The sequence below is a fragment of the Chelonia mydas genome, chromosome 5 (genome assembly GCF_015237465.2).
Source record: "Chelonia mydas isolate rCheMyd1 chromosome 5, rCheMyd1.pri.v2, whole genome shotgun sequence".
NCBI classification, from domain to species: domain Eukaryota; kingdom Metazoa; phylum Chordata; order Testudines; family Cheloniidae; genus Chelonia; species Chelonia mydas.
Window position 1 is genome coordinate 28,000,576 of NC_051245.2, and position 23,638 is coordinate 28,024,213.

Sequence of the window (23,638 nt, forward strand, 5' to 3'; positions counted from 1 at the left end):
AAAGGTCAGAGAGGAGCAACAAAAATGATTAAAGGTCTAGAAAACATGACCTATGAGGGAAGGCTGAAAAAATTGGGTTTGTTTAGTCTGGAAAAGAGAAGACAGAGGGGACATGATAACAGTTTTCAAGTACATAAAAGGTTGCTACAAGGAGGAGGGAGAAGAATTTTTCAAGCCTCTGGAGTAAATGACCATCATCATGCCCTGCCAGCATGGCTCCCTCCTGCCATCAGTTCTTCCTTCACCCCCACGTGAAGTGCTGTACCCACAAGGAGATTGTTAAATAAAATGAAACAAATGCAATTGCTCAATTTAAAATATACTGGGAAAAACACATCATGACATTTTTTCAGCTATTAATGTACACATTTCACACTAACATCCCTCATGAAAACAAGCCATTATAAAAAAACAAAAAACAAACCCACATTCATTGACATTAATGGGTCTACAACAGATTATGCCGCAAGAGAATTTGTCCCTTCATGTGTTCGTCAGCATGGACGGTGACTGATATATCTAGTGTGCATCATTAATGAGTTAATATTTTGCACAGCACTTTGAAATGGGAAGAAGTTCTGTTAAATGCTAAGTATTATTATTGTTAGTTCATTACAATAATATATCTGCTGCTGTCATCTGAAAGAAACACAACCATTGTCAAACCTAACAAATCATACATTATGTTTTCAAAGGTACCTTTGTTTACATATAGATCTGGGAGCTGCAGCTGAGCAAAGGGATAATCTAATCTACTCCACACAGTTCCATGCAAATTGACAGAGGCCAGTTCGCTAAAGGAATGCAACCTTAACTGCTAACATATATAGATACTTTTTCCAATTTCATTTTATGGCTTTTTTAAAAGACATTTGGTTGTGGGGGGGTTTCTTTATCTTTCTTAAGAAGCGAAAAGGAGTACAGCTGCAGTCACAAAAATCAATTTCAAATAGAGATAAATTTACTCTCATCACAGTGTAAAAAAACGCCACAGACATGAGCAAAAAATAACACAAGTGACAAGGTGCTCTGTAACACACTATTGACCCTATGTAGGCAAAAGGAAATTCAAAATGTGGGTGTTATGCAAATGTACCTGTCTTGTGTGTGTACATTTCATTCAGATGACAATCACACACTTCCTCTGTGGCTCATGTTCTGTTTAATCTAATAGGTGTTTGTCCATATTTAAAGATAGAGGGACAGATCCCCAGCTACTCAGAGCTGCTGTGGAAGAGGAGGCAACAGTGGTTTAAAGGTGGCCTGGGACTGTTGTGAGCAGATTCGGACTTGGGGATAATTTAGAAAAGCCTTGGAATTGCATTAAATTCTGCCAGCTGGTAACAAACTTCCAGAGGATTCTCACCCCAGAAAAAATTACTGGAATGCAGCAAGCCATGCTTGCTCCTCTGTGCAGGGTTTGGCTGGCTTTCTATGCTACCTTAGGAGGAGTGAGAAGGAACCTGCAATGAGATGGCATTGTCACCTCATTGGGGGAATCCCCAACTCACCAGATCTGCTGGAGTAGGTGTCAAGGATCTATACCAGAAATTACTTTTTTAGATAGGTAGATTCTGGAAAATCCTTTATACCACTAAACTAAATATCTTGTTCTGGCAAGAAAAATGATGAATGGTGAACATACTATGGGTTTTGAAGTTAAGATGTTTACCTACTTACAATGCTGTATCCATTGAGAATGTTGCACAAAGTTTCCCAGCTTCTTTTCTGAGTTTTCTAGTTACTCTTTAAATGCACTTTTCTTGCCTTTTGATGAACCAAAGAAAGACTATTACATAAGATCTGATTCAGAGTAGCATCTCCATACTCTGTTATTTTTACATTATATAACAATTGTATTTCAGCACATAGGTTCAACTCTAGTAATATTCTGTATCAGTGTTGTATGTGTTTTTCTAAAAATAAATAACTTTTGATATATATGCCAGAAAGGAAAAATATGTTAATATATCAGAACTAGCCCTACAAAAATTAAAAACAAAAGGGAAAATAAAATTTCCATAAGCCAAATTTACATGTCAGGGGCCTGATCTTTTCAAAATGCTGAGCAATTCATGAGAGTTATTGAGCGCATAAGGTAAGTCTTCGCTCCCTTACCATCCATACAAAAAAAACCTCTGACCCATGACTGGAGGTGCTTTAAGCCTGAGTGGCTTATTTGGCTGGGGGGTATAGGTTAGAAAAGGGGCTCCAGTTTAACTTGGGCTGGAACCTTCCCACTTTCTTGTGAGGATGCAGGAAATGTCACTCAAGTGTTGCTAGTCCTCCAATGCCTTCCCACAGTTCACCTAGATGAACGGACAAGTTATCCCGCAATTGACTGGAAAAAATCCTAGAGCATCTCAGAACAAAGAAGCAGGGATACGCCCCCAGACACACATGGGCAAGTGCAGAAATGGCGAGCACATGATCAGGTGAGTAGGGCTTCACTCTGGGGAGGGTTGCCTAGCCTTGGCTAACCTGGGTGCTGAGACCTAGGTCCCAATCTGCGGGGTTAACTTGTCAGTGAAGATATACCTTAGGGTACATCAACACTGCAAAAACAAAACCCTGCAGCAGTGAGTCTCAGAGCCTGGGTTAACTGATTCAGTCACATGGCGCTTATGCTACAAGACTAAAATAGCAATGTTGATGTTCCCGCTGTGGCTCTGATGCAGCAGGGCCCGGGGCAGGATGCGTTTAGAGCCCAAGCAGGAATGTCTACACTGCTATTTTAGTCCCGTAGCATAAGCTGAAGTCAATTGACCCAGGCTCTGAAACTTGCTGCCACAGGATTTTTGTTGTATTTTTTGCAGCATAGACAAACCCTTGGAGTCTTCAGTGGGAGCTGAGAGTACGCAGCCCTTCACAGCACGGGGAGATTCTCAGACTTGGCTGGCCAAAGTTGAGCACTTACATCCATATTTAGGTTCTTGTGGCCTGATGGATGGCTAGCAACTCCTATTGAAATGCTTAGCACTGCTAGAAATCAAGCCACCTGCTTAGGTGACTAAAAATGGATTCTGGTGCCAAAGTCTCCCATCCTACAGTTACACAGGTGCTCAACTTGATGCACATTGGATCCAATCAGCCTTCTCACCTTATACAATTAAGCACCTGCATAATTGTTTCCAGGGTTTGAGATTAAATTTAAACAGCCACATTTTAAAATTTTGGCCTTTATATTATACTACCAGAGTTTTAGAGGCTGCCACTCTTCAATATAAACTAAAATTGCTCATACAAAAAAAGACATGATGCTAGGAGGCACAAAAATTTTCCCCACTGGTGTCCTAAAAGCAGGTTTTGATTTTCATCTCTGCTGAAAATGCATGTAGTAGATACATCCTAGTTTCTCGTGGACATTTTGTCCATATTGCAAAACTGCCAGACAGTTTTCTTTAATTGGCTCTCTTTGTTCCCAAGAAGTCAAGATCAGTATTGAAGATCATGATTCAGAAACAATGGCAGGGCTGTAGGTAGACGCCACACAGTGGATCTGCTTACACTGCATCTGGCTCTCGTCAGTGCAAACAAGCTTCTAACTTCCATCAGCACCTAGATCAGAACGAAAGTTTGTTTTGGTTATTTCTTTAATGAAGCATACTAGGAAGGTTTCAGAGTAACAGCCGTGTTAGTCTGTATTCGCAAAAAGAAAAGGAGTACTTGTGGCACCTTAGAGACTAACCAATTTATTTGAGCATAAGCTTTCGTGAGCTACAGCTCACTTCATCGGATGCAGTGAAGTGAGCTGTAGCTCACGAAAGCTTATGCTCAAATAAATTGGTTAGTCTCTAAGGTGCCACAAGTACTCCTTTTCTTTTTGCATACTAGGAAGGTAACTAGAACTGAAATGCAAAGTTGTTATTCTTATTACATGCAAATTGGTTTATTTCTCACTATCGACACTTTTTCAACACTACCACTTAAGCTTCATCAGCAAAAACATGCACATGCACAAAGGCACATTCATAGATTTTAACACATCTATGTTAAATCCCCCAGAAGGGACCATTATGGTCATCTAATCTCACTGCCTGCATAACACAGACCAAAGAATCTCAGCTAATAATTTGCATCAAGCCCAGAATTTCTGTTTGAGCTATAGCATATCTTTTAGAAAGATATCTATTCTTGATTTAAAGATTGCAAGTGATAGAGAATCTAGCACATCATTAAATAAGTTGCTCCAGTGGTTAATTGCTCTCAATGTTAGACATTGACACCTTATTTCTTGTATGTGGAAGTCTGGTAATTGTGTGTGCCAATAAGTATTTGAGTGTATTTGATTTATTTGTACTCAAAGAGCAGCTGGCATTTGAATTACTAGAAGATGCATAGGTGCCATTGTTTTCTAGTTTAGCCCTTGATATTAACAAAGTTTTGTTGGTTTTTTTTTAAATTATCTCTGCTGCTTTTTATTCACTGTATTTAGTCACTCTAGTGATTTCCACACAGATAGAAGACTCTCTTGTGGTTACCTGTTTATGAAGTGTGTGACACTGTCATTGTGACCTGATGATTGTTCATGTTGCAAGTGGAATTTCTTCAACTTTTTCAGTTTCATTTTAAGCCTCTTCTTTCCTCTTCGGCTTTTAAGTGTTTTCTGTGGTTAAGATTTTCATCTTGATAGTATTACAAGGAATCAGAACATTGAGTTCAAAAGGAAATTCCAGTTTGGTTTCAAGCATACTAAAACTTCTAAATTCTTCTAATGCTTTGCAAGTCTTCACACAATGAATAAACAAGATAGAGCAAATCTGTGTGTAATCTGTCTTGTTATTTTATGACTGTTTTCTAAAATGCTGTCACATGGGGTATTCTAGTAGAAGAACAATATTCATTTTAGAAGCTGATTTTAGTACCCTTGCATTCAAAAGTATACTTCTGATGGCTTTTCAGTCACTTCTCTTATTTCCCCTGCATTTTACAAACTCTTTACATGCATTTCTTATGAAACATGGAGCAATTGTACCAGAAAATTGACATATGTGTGTCCATTTTCTTGCAAAAGTGTGTGTGTGTGTGTGTGTGTGTGTGTGTGTGTGTGTGTGTGAGAGAGAGATATGAAGGATCTGAGCACCCTCTATTTGTATGTCAACTGGAGTTGCGGCAACCGTCTCAACATCTCATATGATTAGATCCATAATAAGCAGGAAGTGAAACAGAGATGAAGCAATAAAGAACAAACAGTGTTTTTCTGCCCTTAGATTTTATAAACGGACTCTGTTGATCAGGGGAAACAGGATGTCTCCTCCTTCCCTATGCTAGTAGTGACTGCTACCCCTAAGTTGCATTTACATCCACTTTAAGGCCTCTTTATGCTGCCAGAGCAAATGCCTATTGAGCGAGCAAGGATAATTTTCCCAAGGGTAGTTTAGCTACTTCTGTATCCTTGAGGGGTGTTTTGGTCCTATGTTAATATTAAAAATCAATTGAAAAAGCTATCACAAAATTAAGAAAAACAGTTGCTGTGCTATGCCTTAGTTTTAAAATATTTTGAATTGTTTATAAAAAGATGCCTACGATTTTATCAATTTGCCTTGTGAGGCAAACCCTGAACACACACACACACACACACACAGTCTTATTTTGTTCTGCTGCCATAACACATCATTTTGCTATCACACCTTAACAATGAAAAATAACTTATTTTTTACTTGATTTTGCAGGTGCAAAGGAGGAAGAGCTGTCATACTTTTAACTTGAAAGGCACATAAATAGTTTAATTTGGTGTTTTTTTCCCTCAAGAAGATCAACATCAGTTAGTCTCAGCTACTCAGTTCCATAAAGTGTACTACAGAAAAGCTTTTTGTTTTATTCTGAAATTTAATTTAGTATTCAAATATGCCAGACTGACAGCACTAGAAACTGAAGTGACTGAACCACAAAATATGCTCCTTCCTTACATCACAGACGCGTGCAGACTCACCACTGAAAACTGCTCATCTATCCCCAGAAATGTCCCCCACTCCAACACAAACTCTCCCCCCCCCCCCACACACACACCCTGTCTACTGTGTCAATGTGCCTTAACCTAAACTGATAATAAAGCAAAATAATTTTTTACACAATTCAAAATTAAGCTGTGGAATTCATTGCCACGTTTCAGAAAGGCCAACTCACAGGATTCAAAAAAGGATTAGACATTTATATCATAATGAAAACTTACATCAGATGGGATTTTTTTTTTTTAAATAAGGGGTATAAACCACATGCTTCAGGGCACAGGCTTTTTCACCTTCCTCTGAAACATCTGGGACAGCAGCTCCTATGTTTTTCACCCTGACATGGAAGTACTAACTCCTGTCATTAATGCTCCTTTGCTGAGAGAACGATTGTGTGGGTGATTTTTGTTTGATTTGTCTCTCTGTATCAGAACACTTTTGCACCAGGACTCTATGACCATCTGCTCCTTTCACAAAGGGCACCAAATAGCTACCAGTTAGCAAAAATTTTTGTCCACTACCAACCCTGAGCCAAATTTGAACTAACTGCCCTTTAGCCTTAGGCATAATCAATCTGTAGATTCACCGGCGGTGCCTCCTGCTTGTCGTCTCAGGGAATTAACATTCCAGGCTCCGGAGCGCCCTCTTCAGGCCGGTGTCTTGCCTTGCTGTTGGCTCCCGTGTCCCTCCCAGGACCCCGGTGCCCCTTTCACTGGGTGCTGCCCCCTGGCAGTACCCCACAGTTCTGGGTCTCCCCCTCCCAGGGGAACCCCCGCCCACTATCCCTACCTTGCCTAAGTCGTAGGCTCCTGCCAGTCACCAGCTAGCCCCCACGCCCTGGGGCAGACTGCAGTATGAGCCACTCATCACAGGCAAGGTAGGGTTTGGACCTGCTGCCTCTGTCTAACTTTGGCGTGTCCCCTGCAACCCCTGTACCTGTTGGGCCTAATGCTAGGCCATAGCCTAGGGCTTTTCTGGCTGGAGCTCCCCAGCCCCGCTGCAGGGGCCAAGGAGGCAGCGGGGAGCTGCCGCGGGGGCGGGGGGCGGAGTGAGGTGGAAGTTTCACCTAGGGCATGAAACCTCCTTGCACCGGCCCTGCCCCTCCAGGCTCGCACACCTTCTCTCTGAGGCCACCCAGGCCCGGGCCATCTCCCGGACCTGGGTCTCTGCCCTCCGGCAGGCCCATTCCACAGCCTCAAGTCGCGCCCTTAGGTCTGGGTCCCCCAGAGCCTCTTCTCTCTCTGTCTGGGTCCCCACTATTCCCTGTCCTACCCCAACCTGGGTCCCGGCCTCCTGTCACAGACCTCCCCGGCGACGGTCTGGGTCCCGCACCGTCACAGGATCCCTGCCTTCCCGGTTGCGGTCTTCGCCACCTCCCCTGGGTGGCCCACTGGCTGGTCAGCCACTCTCTTGGCCGCCTCCAGCTGCGTTTGCCCTCCCCCTAGGGGGCAGTCTTTCCATAGGTGGCCTGGCTCCCGCCTACGCCAGCAGAATCCCCACCTCCATGTTGCCTGGGCCTCTTGCTTCTTCCCGTTGTCCCTCGCTGGGCCAGCCCTTCCTGGGTTGCCCTGGGTTGTGTTCCTTGGGCCCGGGCACTCTCGTCAAAGGTGCCCCCGTCGTCCACAGTCCCAACACGCCCGGAGCCGCCTGGGTTCCTTTACCCAGCGGACGGCTTGAGGGACCTGCCACCGTCCTGTCCCGGGTTGAGGCATCCCACCCTCAGCCCCGTAGGGACAGTCCTGTCTTATGTGACCACGCCTGGCACAGGCGTAACAAGTCCTTGTTTCTGCGCTGGGCCTCCTGGCCCTAGCACCAGGCTCCTCCCTCTGGCCTTGGCGGTTCCTCCTGAACACGCGCCGGAGGAGCTTCCGCAAGGCCCACTGTTCACCCACCAGCTGGGCCATCTGTCCTTGGAGGGCCCACTGTGCCTCCCATAATCCATTCTGGGTCTTCCGGTCCCCCTTCAGGCCGTCCGCCCCCCTTCCACTGGGCTGCTGACACCGGGCTCCACCCAGGAACAACACCTGGGGACTCCCCGTAGAAGATCCCGGTGTACCTGGGATCCATCGTCCCTGCTTCTCCACCTTCAAGTTCTCCTTTCCGATTCGGGTAATCGTTCCACAGTCCGTGCCCTTGCCCTTTGTATCAGGGGCAGACAGCTCATGCCTGCATTCTCCGCCACTTTGTAACCGGGCGTAGACTCACCGGCAGACCTCCTGCTGGTCGTCTCAGGGAATTAGCGTTCCAGCCTCCAGAGCGCCCTCTTCAGGCCGGTGTCTCGCCTTGCTGTTGGCTCCCGTGTCCCTCACAGGACCCCGTGCCCCTTTCACTGGGTGCTGCCCCCTGGGTTTCCCCCTCCCAGAGGAACCCCCCACCCACTATCCCTACCTTGCCTAAGTCGTAGGCTCCTGCCAGTCACCAGCTAGCCCCCGCGCCCTAGGGCAGACTGCAATATGAGCCACTCATCACAAGCAAGGTTGGGTTTGGACCTGCTGCCTCTGTCTAACCTTGGACTGTCCCCTGCAACCCCAGTACCTGTTGGGCCTAATGCACAGCCTGGGGCTTTCCTGGCTGGAGCTCCCCAGCCTTGCTCCAATCTAGGTACTCCGCTTAGTTCCCTGCTTGGGGCATGGCCCCCAGCTGTGGCTGGTCTACCAATCAGCCCAGCTCTTCCCCTGCCCCAGCCCTCTCCCAGGGCTATCTTAAATCCTTTTGGGCCCTAATGGGTGTCCACCCTGCTACACAATCCCATTACCAATCCCCTGTGCTATCCAGTTCTCCTGATCATGATAAATTTCTTCACAGTAATATATGAACCCTTTCCCCACGTGCACACACACGCACACCCTTTCTGGGCTTAGTAAATATTTAAATAATAAAAAACTCATGCTAAATGCAGGTAAATTTTATTATCTACACATGCCATACTGTAGAGAGATCATCTTATGGCACAAGAGACTCCTGCTATAGGGGTTTGTCATGTTGTACTTCGGAATGTCATGTCACTTTTCTCACACTCATCCTCTCAGAAACCAGCCCAGGTGAGATCCCCTTTTAATTGCTTGTCATTAATAAACAAGAGGTGAAATCAACTTTACATGGCAGGCATTTCCTTATATGGTCAACAGCAGTGATATCATATCACCTCATTGCAAGGCACATTGTCACCTCCCATATGCACATCTTCAGTTTATACATTGCCCTGGAGGAGGAAAAGATGAGGCCTCTCCCAAAGTTCCATTCCAGAAATTTGTGAGGCTTTTATGATAAAACACTGCTGAGCAAACTGCCAGTGCTCAGTACAGAAAAACAGTACTTTTGGGAAGGCCCTTCAGGGCCTGATCCTGCAAGGTGCTGAGGGCCCTCTACTCCCATTGCCTTCCACTTCTAATCACTGGGAATGGAAGGCACTCAACCTGAAATGCAAACTCAGGGGCCTTGCTTTCTGCCTATTGGTACAAGACCCCAGATCGGATTTAATTATGCACTTCTTAGAAGTGGGGGAAGCCAGACAAACTTTCCCAAGCTGTGGAGCCATGACAGAACCATGCAGAAAGGACTTGGGAGAAAATACATCCCATATGGCTTGGCTGGGAAGCTAAAGCAAAGGAACAGAGAGTTGAGACTGGGGGTGGGCTGGGCTGGGCTGGGCTGCATATGATGCCAATCACATCCACCTTAAATGGTCTCTTAAAGAATGCCGGCTAGTTGCTCCTCACCGCCCAGTCCCTTTGCCTCCCTCCAACCGCGTCATCCTCAAGTTAGGCCAGCCACTGCCTCCCTAGTGCGCTTCACAATGCAGTGCCGGGATGCACCATGCTGACACCTCACATAAAGGCAGCCTGGCCTCTTCGTGCAGCGTGCCAGCACGTAGATAGTTTCCCCTGTCCCATCACCAGGCCCCTTCCCTTCACTGGCAGTGGCTCCCCCACTCCCCTTCGTCCTCCTCCTCCTCTGGCTCCCTTGCTCCACTTCCCCAGTCTTGCTTTCCTCCTTCCCTCCTGAGAGTGGCTCCTGTAGCTTAGGCTCTCCTGAGTCCCCTTTTCTTCCCACACTCTCTGCTCAGCCCAGCCCTGCAGGATGGCGCTGGAGTCTCAGGAGGGAGAGCAAATGTCACTATTGGACCTGGCCTGCCCCATTCACCCACCACTCCAGTGTCTGTCCCTGCCTCCCCTCTCCCCGCTCGCTAAGACCACCCCGGCTGCTGCCCCCCACCCAGGCGTCACTCTCCCCTGCCCCCCAATTTCCTAACATTCTGCCCAGTCCCACTGTGGTCTCCCTCCTCCACCCCCAATTATCAAATCCCCCCCACCCTGTGGTCTCCCTCCCTGGCCCCCAATTCCCAGTGGCCCCTCCCCAGCCCCACTCTGGTCTCCCTCCCTGGCCCCCAATTCCCAGTGCCCCCTCCCAGCCCCACTCTGGTCTCCCTCCCTGGCCCCCAATTCCCAGTGTGTCCCCCCAGCCCCCGTCTGGTCTCTCTCCCTTGCCCCCAATTCCCAGTGCCCCCCGCTCCACCCCGGTGTCTCCCCCGCCCGCCCTCACCAGGCCCCCGGAGCCCAAGGATCCATCCAGCGTGTCCCAGGCGCGGCTCCGCACAACCCGAAGCCCAGCCCGCCTGTGGCGATGCTCGCTGCGCGGCGGCTGCTGCGGGCGAGGCGGTAGCGCCCGCGGGCGGTGCCCTCCCTCCTCCGACCAATCGGGTGAGGGGCCGGGGAGGAGCCCAGGGGAGCTGCCCTCTCTGCCTCCTCCCCCGCTGGAGAAACTTGAAGGGAGCGAGGGCGAGCCCCGCCTGAGAGCGAGCCAGCGAGCGTGACACACACGGCAGCACATGCTCCGAGGAGGGATGAGCTCCAGGGGCCAGCCACTGGCACAGCTCACACAGCCGGGCTGCATGGGAGCCTCCGCACCGAGCTGCCAGCCGCTCAGTCCAGCATCCAGCCGAGGCGACTGGGAGGAGAGACACGCACCTGCCATCGCCGCTCGCCGCCCGCTGCTTTTATAACTCCAGCGGCTTGAGCGCTCCCACCGCAAAGGGTCCTGACCAAGGTTGGGCTGGGACAGTCCCCACCCTGCCCCTCTGAATCCTTCTTTCCACGCCTCGAGGAACTGGACTCAGCAGCTGTTGGCACGCAGGGACACACACGGCAAAAGACCAGGCTTTGGAAAGCATCTCCGATGCCTCAAGGATCTATCTGAACCTCTTTTGGGAGGAAGGTTTTGACTGTACAAAGTTGAGGGGCAAAGACAAGGAAAAGAGCAGCTCGCACCGGAAAGGGGGAAAGTCCCCACTGTCAGATGCTGGGATCTGTTTCTGAGCTGAACTTTGGAAAGTGCAAGAAGCTGCTCAAAACCTGATAGAACAGCAGCCACAACAAAAGCTGTAGGAACTAAAAACATTAACTGCAGCTTTTCTGAATTACAAGGCTTTTTTTGTGGCTTCACTTTCCACTGCGTTTGTTTTATTCTTGAATTCAGTTGCTTTTTAAGCTCATGCCCCTGGCCTTGAAATGCAGAGGTTTTTTAACTGAATCTCTTGTCTTGAACTGCAGTTTGTTCATTGACGTTTTGTGGGGAACAGAGGGGGAGGGACTTGACTTTGAACTGCATTTTTGGATCCACTTTTGTTTTCATCTCCTCTAATAACCCACAACAGAATCTTCATCATCATGTCTTTTGATCACACCACCGTATACACAACGGCGAACAGTTCCACCAGTGAGCATGGGGATGGCAAGCCCCCCACCATCCCCACAGTCATGTTCATCTTTGGGGTGGTGGGCAACCTGATCGCCATCGTGGTGCTTTGCAAGTCCAGGAAGGAGCAGAAGGAGACCACTTTCTACACACTGGTGTGTGGGCTAGCAATCACTGACCTCTTGGGGACCTGTCTGGTGAGCCCAGTCACTATTGCCACATACCTGCAGAACCGCTGGCCGGGTGGACTAGCACTGTGTGAATACAGCTCCTTCATCCTCCTTTTCTTTGGGCTCTCTGGCCTCAGCATCATCTGTGCCATGTCTATAGAAAGGTACCTGGCCATTAACCATGCCTATTTCTACAACCATTATGTGGATAAGAAGCTGGCGGGGCTCACTCTCTTTGCCATCTATGTCTCCAATGTGCTGTTCTGCGCCCTGCCCAGCATGGGACTGGGCAAATCTACCTTCCAGTACCCCAAGACTTGGTGTTTCATAGACTGGAAGACCAAGGTGGCCACCCATGCCGCTTACTCCTACATGTATGCCGGCTTCAGCTCCTTCCTAATCATGGTCACGGTAGTCTGCAATGTCTTGGTGTGTGTGGCCCTGATTCGCATGCACCGCCAGTTCATGCGACGCACCTCCCTGGGCACAGACAACACTGCCAATCGCTTGTCTGACTTTCGCCGGCGCAGGAGCTTTCGTCGCATGGCTGGAGCAGAGATCCAGATGGTCATTTTGCTTATTGCCACCTCTCTGGTTGTGGTCATCTGCTCCATTCCTCTGGTGGTAAGTAACACTGCACTGCCCTTTCCATCTTCCCCACCACCAAGTTGTCTGGGGCAAAAGCTTTTAGTCTGTGGCTGTAGGACAAGGCTTCTATTTTCTGGGCTCTCACAAGTCACTAAAACAATTCTAATGAGATTACACTCAGATAGGCAGTGATCTAAACTTATTTTGATTTAGAATGGTAGCAAAAATCAATGCTTATCCTCGGCTCCGGGTGCCTTTGACATTGTAGTATTAAAAATATGACCAAAAAGAGTGGCTTCCTCAGTATCTCAGAGAAATATCATAGCAAAATCCTGGCAAGACTGTAAGGTATCTTAAAATCTGTTTTTAAATCAAACTGCAAGTGACTGTGGCTTGGGATAGGCCTGCACTTGAGGACACTTAATGCATTTTTAAAGTATTTACAGTGTTGCTGAAGGTTATGGCATTTCTTAAGACACAGAGGAGAGCGAGGTTATTATGTATTTAGCACCAACAGTGTGCTGTGCACTTCACAGAAAGTACAAAAACAAGCTCCCTGTCCTGACAAGTTTACTATCATAGGGATAGAGTCTAGCATCCTAACTCTCCTTGAGTCATGCCTTAATCTGTGGGGACTCTTGCTGATTTCTCAGCTAGAGTAAGAGTGGCAGAATCTGGCCTTAAGTAATCTAGAGATCACATGTTAGTACTGGGCATGATCACTGATAACTGTCTAACTTCCTAAAACAGATGAACAGATCACTTGGGCCTCAATCTTGCAGCTACCACCATTGGTGCAATGGACATCAATGGGAGTAAGATCCAACCTTTGATTAGTGAACTACACCTTCTTCTTGCCCTCCACCCTAACTGCAGGGAAAGTTAATACCAAAAATACCAGTTTTCGGGCTCAGTCAGTGCTTACCACTCAATAAAAAATTATAAATAAAACTTGCCAAACTTCTTTCTCTTGTTGACTCAGATAGATTAAAAGAATACACAATTGGCTATGCATAGTTGCCACCCTCCCAAAACAGGATCTCGTGAGCTGAGCAGTAGGAGTGTTATTAGAAAGAGGTGGTTTTAGAACACAGTTAATTGTAATAGAGTTTACTGTAGGTGGCAGCTATCCTGGAATAGCCCCATATCAGGGTTATTATAACAGGGAACCACATAATGAGGGTGAAATATGATTGGCCAACTAGGATTGTGAACTATTCAGGTAAATAGTATAATTGCAGGGGTCAGGCCAGTTTTGCCACATTACTAACATGTATAAAACTCGGTGAAGTGCAGCTATGCCTGGATCCTGGCATTTTGATGGCAGCCACTTGGCCTTCAGCCTAATGTTTTGCAGTGCACCCTGGCACAACTGCTCACTTTGCCATGTTATTGCTTGCAGAACATCTTAATGTCTTGCAAAAGTCTTAAGAATTGGAAGGTTGGCTCAATTAAAGCATGGTTTTTGTATCAGCGTCTATATAGTGTGCATGTGCACGTGTGTGCACGCATCAGATCCAAGAACAGTGCTTAGAGCTGTGTAGTCCAAGATCAGAAACTGTGCAGTTATTCTGTTTTCCTACCCAATCAACAATCAGGTCATATAATTGTTAACCTCCTGACACTGGACTGAAGATACTTAATTAGATTAAGCTGACATTGTGACAACTTTGAAAAATATTTTAATACTATATTATTGGAAGGGATATAGGTAAATGCAAGAGAAAGGATCTGAAAGCTAAATATAAACGAGTGGGTGAAAGGTTTCAGTTCAAGGTCCCTGACAGTTTTTTCAAAGTGATAGGAGTCTCACGTGCCAGACCAGATAGAGAGGGGGAACTAAGAAGCGTCAGTGCCTAATGCAAAGAGATGTGGTTCAATTTCATTAGGAACTGGAGAATCTTTTACAAAAAGAATAACCAAAACATGGGGGAAGGGGGTGGCTCTACCAAGAAAGGCAACTGGATTGCTGACAATCAAAATTAATGGTCTTGGGGGGTGAACGGTTTTGGTGGGAAGCCCACTGATGGCATGCTGGTGACTGTATAAACTGTGGGCGCAGGCAGGTGCCAAGAGAAAAGAGGGCTCAGATGTGATGCATCCATCTCAGGTCTTGTCTTCACTGCTAAAAGTGTGGTACTTTGTATCTCATGGTAACATGCATCCTGAGGTAAAAACAGAGCGTAGACAAGGCACTTTTAGTTTTACTGCAAGGTAAGCGAGGGGAGGTCAACTCTATACTCCGATCTTGGGCTGGCCTTGCCTACTTTATCTCATGGTAAAACTAAAGTGCCTGATCTTCACTGTTTTTAACTCAGGATAGCTCATGCACATTGGTTACCCTGAGGTAAAAACACACCGTTTTAGCAGTGACTGCAAGACCTAAGGGCTGATCTACACATAGATGTTTTACTGATTTAACTGTTTCAGGCCATGTCTACACTGCGGGGACTATAGTGGCATAGCTATGGCACATCACTGTGCTGCCATAACCTTGTACTGTGGGCGCAACCGACTCCCAGCCAAAGGGGTTTTACCATAGCTGTAAGAACACCACCTCTCCGTGCTGCTGGTGTTAGCTAGGTTGAGGGAAACATTCTTTTCACACCCTGATGTGGCCATATCAACAGCTTTTAAGCATAGACCAGGCTTAAGCTATAACCATCTAAGCACCTTTACACCGTTATAACTGCATCCACACTTGTGGGGTTGGCCCGCTTCAGTGACACTGGTATAGTTAAAGTGGTACAACTTTGTGTGTACATGCCCTTAGAGTTCTGAAGGAAATAAGGTGTGGAATACTGGAGGGAAGGTATGAATATGCAATATACCTTTAAAAGCAGCCACTGGGCAGAAAGACTGGAAAATCATTAACCTGCCTATACATTTTATGAGCCAGCGCAGATCCTGTTGATTAAACTTAGAGCCATCGCTACAGAGGGAACTGATAGGTCTCACTTATTACAGCATAGTCTGTTCTGATAAGGAAGAGGAGGAGCATCCAGATATCATTGGTGGCACTCTACAGTTACCTAAGGCAGACACAGAGGCTTCTTTGTGGCTATGAAATTTTCTGATGACCTGATTTCCTGTTGGTGACAGAAGCTGAATAAACCATAATCTAATAGGGTCAGAGCAACACAGCTTCTGTAGGAGAGAATCATATCATCTCACTTTCTCAGAGTGAGCTCTTTCAGGAGATAATAAAATAGAGGTGATCCAGTGGACTTCATTTATGTAGGTTTACAAAAGGTTTTTAAATAACTTCAGAAAAACAAATAACCATGGTGTAATAAATAAAGTTTTGCCTTTATTTACAGAATGGTTAAACAATAGGAAACTGAATCATAGTGAACAGAAGGTAACCATGGGATGTTCTCAGAGCTCAGTGTTTTTAATATTTTAATGATTTGGACAGTGAATCAGTGAAGTTTTATGATGACACTAAATGGTTTTGATTAATAAAATCTATGAAATGTTGTGAGAAACTTTAGATGGACTTGAGAGAACAAAAGAGCATGAAGGCAGATAAAATGAACCGACAACACTAAAAGGAATGCATGCTAGCAAAAATAATCAAAATTTTTCACATACACCAGTATGCTCTGAATTTGCAGGAAGTTATTGTGGATGGCATGGGTGAAGAGTCTGATCAAGGGAATTAAGAAAGGAAATAATGCAAAACATATGTCCAGACCTTTATCCGAATTCATCATTGGTCACTTCAAACCTTAAAAGAGATATTTAAATGATTGCAAGGTTTACAAAATGGCAGTAAAGGTAGTTAAAAGGTATGGAAAAGGTGATATTAGAGAGGATTTGATTGAAAACATAGTAGAAATTAGTGTTTGTGTTTTTGCTTTTACACTCTCATAAGAGTAAAGAGATACTTGATAGTCAAATTTTGGAATTCGCTGCTGCAGGTGGTCAAATTTTTTTAAAGGGCATGATCATTTAATGATCTCTAACAATAAATTTAGCTTGGTAAACTAAGGTAGTAAGGGTAATAAAATCTCATATTCTACTGCATGCATTTGATCCCTGAAGGGCCCAGGAAGGAATTTTTAAACTTAATTTATAATTGGCCCAGTGGTTAATGTTGTTTGTTTGTTTTTCCTCTGAAGTATCAGGACTGTCCATGGCCAGAGGTGAGATGGCAGACTAGATTTTGGAGTGATGGCATGGTCAGCTGTGTCAAATACTAAGTCCCTGTGGGACAAAGCATATTTGGCTTACACAACTGCAGAATTTGTTTCCTGCTTGCTGTTAACTAGGTGTCTATTAATAGTATGTCAATATATGATATGGGAAAGTTTTTATGAGGACAGGTGAAAACTGGATAGAGGACTACTCCTTTGTTTACTCTGTATAATAACTACCATAAAAGGCACTTGATGGTACTACAGATGGGTAGAAATTGCCACTTGTATTTACATTTAGTCAGAAGGAAAAGCAAAAACCAGACTCTTGCACTGTGTGAGCAGAAGCAGTAGCAGCCAAGTGATTCTAGAATCTAATCACTTGGGCATAAACTTCAGAACAATTTCAACACAGCCACAAGAAGCAATTCATTAATACACCTTAAAAAGCCACCCTTTGGTTCCTGTAGTTGAGAAATCTAACTAGTGCAAACCTGTTTTGGTGCCAGGGTTTGATCAGTCCCAGTTTGCTTCTTGCTTTAATTAGAACTTCAAACTGGACAACTTCAAGTGTCAAACTAGTTCAGGTACACAGTAATCCATTGCCTTAAGGTAATCGAATGGATTGATTAGATGCTCATTTTAAGAGGCCAGGCTGACTTTGCTTCATCAAACCATCTTGTAAAAGAGCATTTTTCAGCAAAACATTATATGCACTTCATTGTTGCTCTGCAGAAGATGCTGTAAGTGAATATTAATTCAGTTGGTTAAGAAATGACTGAACTGGCAGATCCATTCAGCTTCTTTTTTGCCAGACATATGATTAATAATGATACATGCAGTTGGAATGGGCATGTACTAGTAAAACTAGTTTGATATGCCATTGGATTTTGTGATAAAAGATATGGTGTAAGCTTGTTGGGAATGTAGTAACAGCTGTGTACATTCTAAAGTTTTCACAAAGTAGGCCCAAATTAAGTGTCTTTTATCCATACCTAGTATGCATCTGTCAGTGGACTATTCGGAATATAGACATTATAAGGTGATTTGCTGCAATGTAACCAGACATTAGTTAGTGATTGGAAATCATTATCAACTATTTAATCAGCACTACAGTAGATTCTCATGTTACAGTAAGCTCTGCCAGGTAAACATAAAGGGATGTGTCAAGTACATGAATTTCCTGTTTAGATGCTGCTAGCTGATAACTAAATTTACCTTTTAATCATTCACATTAAACTGATGGTCCAGAATTACAGCTATGTAAAAATAGAATGAAAAAGATCAACTTTTAAAGTTGGAACAATAACCCATTTCTTATGAGTGCTTTTGGCAAATTCTTTCAAGATGTCCCTGCTGTATCAGCTGAATGTATCAGTAATACTGTTTCCTCCCCTGCCGAAGTCTTCCTGATCTTGTTTACATGGAGTATAAATGTCAGTTGGAATGGGCTAAAGGAAAATAAAGACTGAGCTTCTAACCACAGTATACAATATACTCTCTAATGGAGCCCTAGCTGTCAGTTCAGGGATCAGTCCTTCAGCAAAGATGAAATGGTCTGTGTCAAGACAGATGTATATACATTTGCAGGGTATATTTGAACTTGCTGTGGAAGAAGTCCTTTGCATTAAAAAAAAAAATCTCCTCGGAGAAAGTATCAGGAGGAAAATCCTCTCTGGCAATTTAAACTTTATATTTCTGAGATTTATTCTTTTTTTTTTTTCCTTCTTCAAAATATCAGCATTTTTCTTCTCCTCCTTCCAAGAAACTTCCAAGAATGGCTTTTAAAACCAAGGAGCAGATGTCAAAGAAAGCTAACACTGCTGCTTTCTGGAGTTCTGACTGCCACTTCTCAGACACAGAGTCTGTGTAAGAGAGATGACAGCGTTTCAGTGCTGAAGTTCATCTCAGAGGGGTGGGAGTTAAGCAGCAGACCTCTTCAGTGCCTGCATGGTTTGCATTTGGCATTGGTCATACGTTCAAAGAACTTTAAATTGGCCATTGCATGTCTTTCAGGGTACCTCTCCCTGTCAAAGCAAGTACCATAGTTAAAAGAAAAGGAGTACTTGTGGCACCTTAGAGACTAACCAATTTATCTGAGCATGAGCTTTCGTGTAGCTCACGAAAGCTCATGCTCAAATAAATTGGTTAGCCTCTAAGGTGCCACGAGTACTCCTTTTCTTTTTGCGAATACAGACTAACACGGCTGTTACTCTGAAACCTACCATAGTTAAGTAACTGATCCTTCAGTGTTTCCTCAAACTACAGACAGGAAGAGTTTCAGAGTAGCAGCCATGTTAGTCTGTATCTGCATAAAGAACAGGAGTACTTGTCGCACCTTAGAGACTAACAAATTTATTAGAGCATAAGCTTTTGTGGGCTACAGCCCATTTCATCGGATGCATAGAATGGAACATATAGTAAGAAGATATATATATACACACTGTGTGTATATATATATACACACACTCATACAGAGAAGGTGGAAGTTGCCATACAAACTGTAAGAGGCTAATTAATTAAGATGAGCTATTATCAGCAGGAGAAAAAAACTTTTGTAGTGATAATCAAGATGGCCCATTTAGACAGTTGACAAGAAGGTGTGAGGATACTTAACAGGAAGAGGAGCTTTTAAAAGTGTGACAATGGTGCCACCTAGTGGTAAAATTTCCATCAGACTTTGTGGTCAAGCTAGATAATTGGATTACTTATGTATAGAGGAAATACATTTTAAATGTCTTATTTCAATTGTTCCTCAAGCAGTGATATAAGGGGACCACTCAGGTCAGAAAAGGTGGTATTACGCTTCCTAATATAGTAACTAAAAAAAAATCCCTTTAAGAGGAACTAATTGGTAGTTAAATTGATAGGGATACTCCCTGTACTACTTTTATATCAGTTATGAGTGATACTTGTTTCTCAACCTAGTAATTATCTAACTTTAAGCAGGTAATGGAATGCATTCCTGAATATACATAGAGATTACATAGAGATAGCTCAGAAAATGATTACTACAGATTAAGCAGGACAGCATAGGAACCATCACGTACTCACTATCTTTCAGTGATACACGTTAGACTCAGATTCCCACTCAAGAGGTGGACTGGCTTTTTTTTTTTTCTTATAAAGTTGCTGAATTTAAAGTTGCTTGGAATGAATTCAAGTCCTGAATTCCTATGTAGGAAGAATCAATCCAAACCTCACATTACTGTACTGAATTGTGAAATTTTTCATCAGACTTGGATTGTTTCACACACACTTTTCTGGTAAATATGACTTCAGAGGTTTGCTTATGTTTTCCTTCACTTCATTTAAACCCCTTTTCTGAAACCTTATCCAACTGGGCCAAAACCTGACAAACATTCACTTCAGAAGTCAAGACAAAGAGGAGACTTCATAACATATGTTATTGGTACTGGATATTTAGGACTTCAAATAAGGAAAATTGATTTGCCTAAACTTACCTAATATTGGCTGCAAAGCAGGTAGGGTCTTCCACAGGAAAGGCTTTCCAATGGCTTTCCTATTCCTGGGACACATTTCAAGTCCTGATTGTTAGTTAAAGTTATTGTTTGAAACAGTTCAGCTTGGGACTGTTCAACATCATAAGGTCTGTGTGTCCAAACCAGGATTCAGTAAGGTCACTGGAAAGATAACCCCATTGACATTAGTGTTGGACTGGACCTTATGCACAGTAGTGATTGCAAGATTGGGCTCTTGCAATCACGAGCTAGAACTGTGCTGTTGTTTTCCCCTCTCTTTAAAGCAAGGAGCCTGAATGGTCAAATGCTACCATGGATAAACAAGATCCCAATCGAGTGTTAATTCACCACAAAATTTCCGAGTGGTTACTTAGAAACACTATTTAAACAAGCTTCTGTATCCCAACAATTTAACTGAACACCCTGAACATTTCAGGGTTATTATTTTTTCACTTTGCAAACCAAACCAAGATGCAGACCCACGTGGGAAGATCTACAGTTCTGCTCAGTGCTGGAATCATCCTAATCAATGAAAAATCTGGCAGTTAGAGGCAGCTGTTAGCATTTCTTAAAACAAGCGCCCACAAGCAGAATGTTGAAGGTATTAAAATATTGCCTTGAAGCTCTAATAATGGAAGCTGTCAGCACAGATATTTCTAAACTAGGGATTAGGCAGCTCTGGGCTTGTCTCCGGAGACCGGTTTGCCTGATAGCTGGTAATGTGGGTTTCATTTGGTTTTAAACATACAATTATGAGAGCCTTGCTGGAGGAAATATGCAATGATTAGGTCTCCTCAATTGACCTAGGGCCTCCTGCACCCCTGGCTGGCAAAGATTTGGTTATACAAGGATTTGGGTCTAAATCTTGAATTCTGGGTCCTATAAAGAGAAGGAAAAACAACCACCTGGGATTTGAAAATTAAAAAACTTTAGGGATAAACTGAAAAGGTTCATGGTCACAAGGATACTTCAGGGGTGTAGGCAGGAATCAGGAGGGGAAAAGAGAGCAGTTCTTTTCCTCAAGAGTAAGGAAAAAAGGTCAATTTACAGAAGAGTTCATTCCTTGATCTTTGCCCTTTCCAAAAATAAACCAGCTGCTGACATGAGAAACGTGGCTTCGCCAACCTCTCCCCTTGTTGTAACATGCAATTGCTAAGCCTGATCTCTCCTTTGAAATGTCATCTCTGGTTTGCTGGATTGAACTCTAAATATGGGTCTCTCTTTTCCCTTTGACAGGTACGTGTCTTTGTGAACCAACTGTACCGGCCAGCCGTAGTGAAGGACGTCAGTCAAAACCCCGACTTGCAGGCCATCCGCATTGCTTCAGTGAACCCCATCCTGGACCCATGGGTCTACATCCTTCTCCGCAAGACAGTGCTCAGCAAAGTCATAGAGAAAATCAAGTGCCTCTTCTGCCGCATTGGAGGGGCTCGAAGGCAACACTCTGGCAGCAATTTCAACTGTGCGGATGGCCGCCGAACCTCCTCCGCCATGTCCAGCCACTCACCCTCCTTCATCTCTCGGGAGCTGAGGGAAATCAGTAGCACCTCACAGACATTGCTCTACCCTCCAGAGCTAAGCGAAAGTAGCACTGGGGGTCGCATGCTGCTGCCGGGAGCCAGTGCTGGTCTCGCTCAGTGTGACACTACATCAGTGAGGACACTACGCAGCTCAGAGACCTCAGACTCTTTGCCGGGACAGGACTCAGAGAGTGTCTTTCTGGTGAATGAAGTCGGGTCTGGTAGCGAAGCCAGCTCTATGCCCAAAAGCAGCTCCCTCCAGGTCACCTTTCCCAGTGAAACATTGAACTTATCAGAAAAGTGTATATAGCAATGAAAGGAATCACATACATGTGATCCTTTCCCAATACTTTGGAAAAACTGGTGCAATAGACACGCACTCTGCCTACTAAGGGGCCGGGGGTCAGCTACACTCTGAAGGGCTATTTTTCTCTTGCCATGTGATGGGTACAGTTCTTCCAGACTACTGAGGATCATACCATGGAACATTTGCTACAGTCAGGCCCTGCCATCACAAAACATACAGGACAGATCTAATGGGTTTGGAAACATACACTGTTATTACCTTGTATTGCTCTGTGACGTAGGATTGCTGCTGGGACTCTATGGCTGAAAAGATCTGTCATTTTTTGTCCAAATCTGCTAGAAACGTATTTTCTCTCTCTCCTCCCGCCAAAACTATCAAGGGTTTAAGTCTCTGGGTACTAGAGAGCTGAAGGCGAGGCAGTTACTGGGAACTGGGTAGAGATACTATGACAACTGCCTGGTGTACAATTTTAAAGAGTCTCACTAATGCGTGATAATGTGAATTTTTATTGCTGTAAATATCATTTAATATATTTAAAAGTCTGTTCTTCTCTATGAGAAGGTTTATTATTAATACAAGGTATATACAAACAATTGCCAGCCTTCATTTCCTCTGAATAGTGCTGGCTGATGATAGACAGTCTTGAGTTAGGTTTGTTTTCCATACAAGTTTACAGGCAGATGGAGAACTAGTTCTCTAGATGGGAACAAATAAAAACTTTTTGAATTAAATGGAAACATTTTGTGCTATTAAGGGAGAAAACACATCTTTTAAGTTTAAAATATTCTTTCCAGTGTGTGTACATTCTAAAAAGCTAGATTTTATTTATGTGCTGTGAATGTTTATCTGCAGAACACAATTTCTCCTTTCTAAGTAGTAAGGCCCCAACCTTGCACTCTTACACACATGCTTAATGTCACTCACGAGCAGTCCAACTGAAGTCAGCCGGACTCTTCACATGAATAAAATTAAGCATTTGCATAAATTGCTTTTGGGATTGGGGCCTAAATCTTTCAATCCCTGGTTAATATTTTTAATATTCACTCTAGTTTAAAAATCACCAATGTACTAAAGATATTTTTCATAACATTTGTCATTTTACTTCAAATAAGTAAAAAGAATCTTATGATTGTGTAATCTGATATTCCATCAAATAATCACATGAAACAAGCAAAGCAGAATCTTCATTACAAAGTACAGGTATATAATCCCATACCCCATACTCAGCCCCAATGAGAATTATTTACCACTAAGATGTAGTGCCAACCACATCACTAAGAATAACTGTTAACCAGTGATGAAAAGGAGTTTTGTGTTTGTTTGTTTATGTTTTAAAAGATAGATCTTGTTCCAGCAGCATTGTTGTATCAAACATTAATTCTGTATAGATCTTTGGGAAAAAATTTGTCAAAGAAATATTAAGCATGTTATGTTGCTTACAGTGTTTTCATGTGAATTGCTTTATTGTAATTAAAATCCCGAGCCTGATATTGATGATATGTGTAAGAAGCAGTTGTACTGACCAAAATCATTTTGGAGATCGCAATTAAATGGAAACATTCCGCTTGAGTTCAGGAGTTTACGCAAGTCTTTAATTGTGTGTGTAATTCACTCAGTGCCAGCCCATCGGCCCTCATCTTAATAAACCACAATTTTCAAACCATGCTATTTAACAGCTGTCAAAATGTAGTCCTTTCCTTCCGTTTCCAAAGCACTGCAAAGGGCGTAGCTACACAACTATCACCGTCAACAAGGAGTCATCTTGCAGAATCTCTGTTGGGAGTACAGCT

General features: G+C 44.0%; 1 protein-coding gene and 1 long non-coding RNA gene across 3 annotated transcripts; one reads left to right on the forward strand and one right to left on the reverse strand.

Annotated features, from left to right (window-relative positions):
* Positions 1-307: 307 nt before the first annotated feature.
* LOC122465812 lies at positions 308-10,684 on the reverse strand. 2 transcript variants are annotated; one of them, XR_006290883.1, is made up of 3 exons: positions 10,491-10,684; positions 4,482-4,625; positions 308-3,558 (listed from the first exon to the last, which is right to left on the reverse strand). It is a non-coding gene; the product is annotated as an uncharacterized LOC122465812 (long non-coding RNA). The 2 variants fall into 2 exon arrangements; XR_006290882.1 differs by having other exon boundaries at positions 4,482-4,606; positions 10,491-10,606.
* A 32-nt stretch (positions 10,685-10,716) lies between these two features.
* Positions 10,717-23,417, forward strand: PTGER4 (prostaglandin E receptor 4). Its single transcript, XM_007065726.4, has 2 exons — positions 10,717-12,436; positions 21,258-23,417. Exons 1-2 carry the CDS (start codon positions 11,615-11,617, stop codon positions 21,849-21,851), a joined length of 1,416 nt encoding a protein of 471 aa, XP_007065788.1. The 5' UTR covers positions 10,717-11,614; the 3' UTR covers positions 21,852-23,417.
* Positions 23,418-23,638: the final 221 nt, after the last annotated feature.

What these genes read in the sequence shown, in the direction of transcription:
- PTGER4 (XM_007065726.4), top strand. Translation starts at nt 11,615, where the DNA reads ATGTCTTTTGATCACACCACCGTATACACAACGGCGAACAGTTCCACC. An exon ending in TCTGCTCCATTCCTCTGGTG is followed by an intron (nt 12,437 to 21,257) that starts GTAAGTAACACT and finishes TCCCTTTGACAG; the next exon opens with GTACGTGTCTTTGTGAACCA.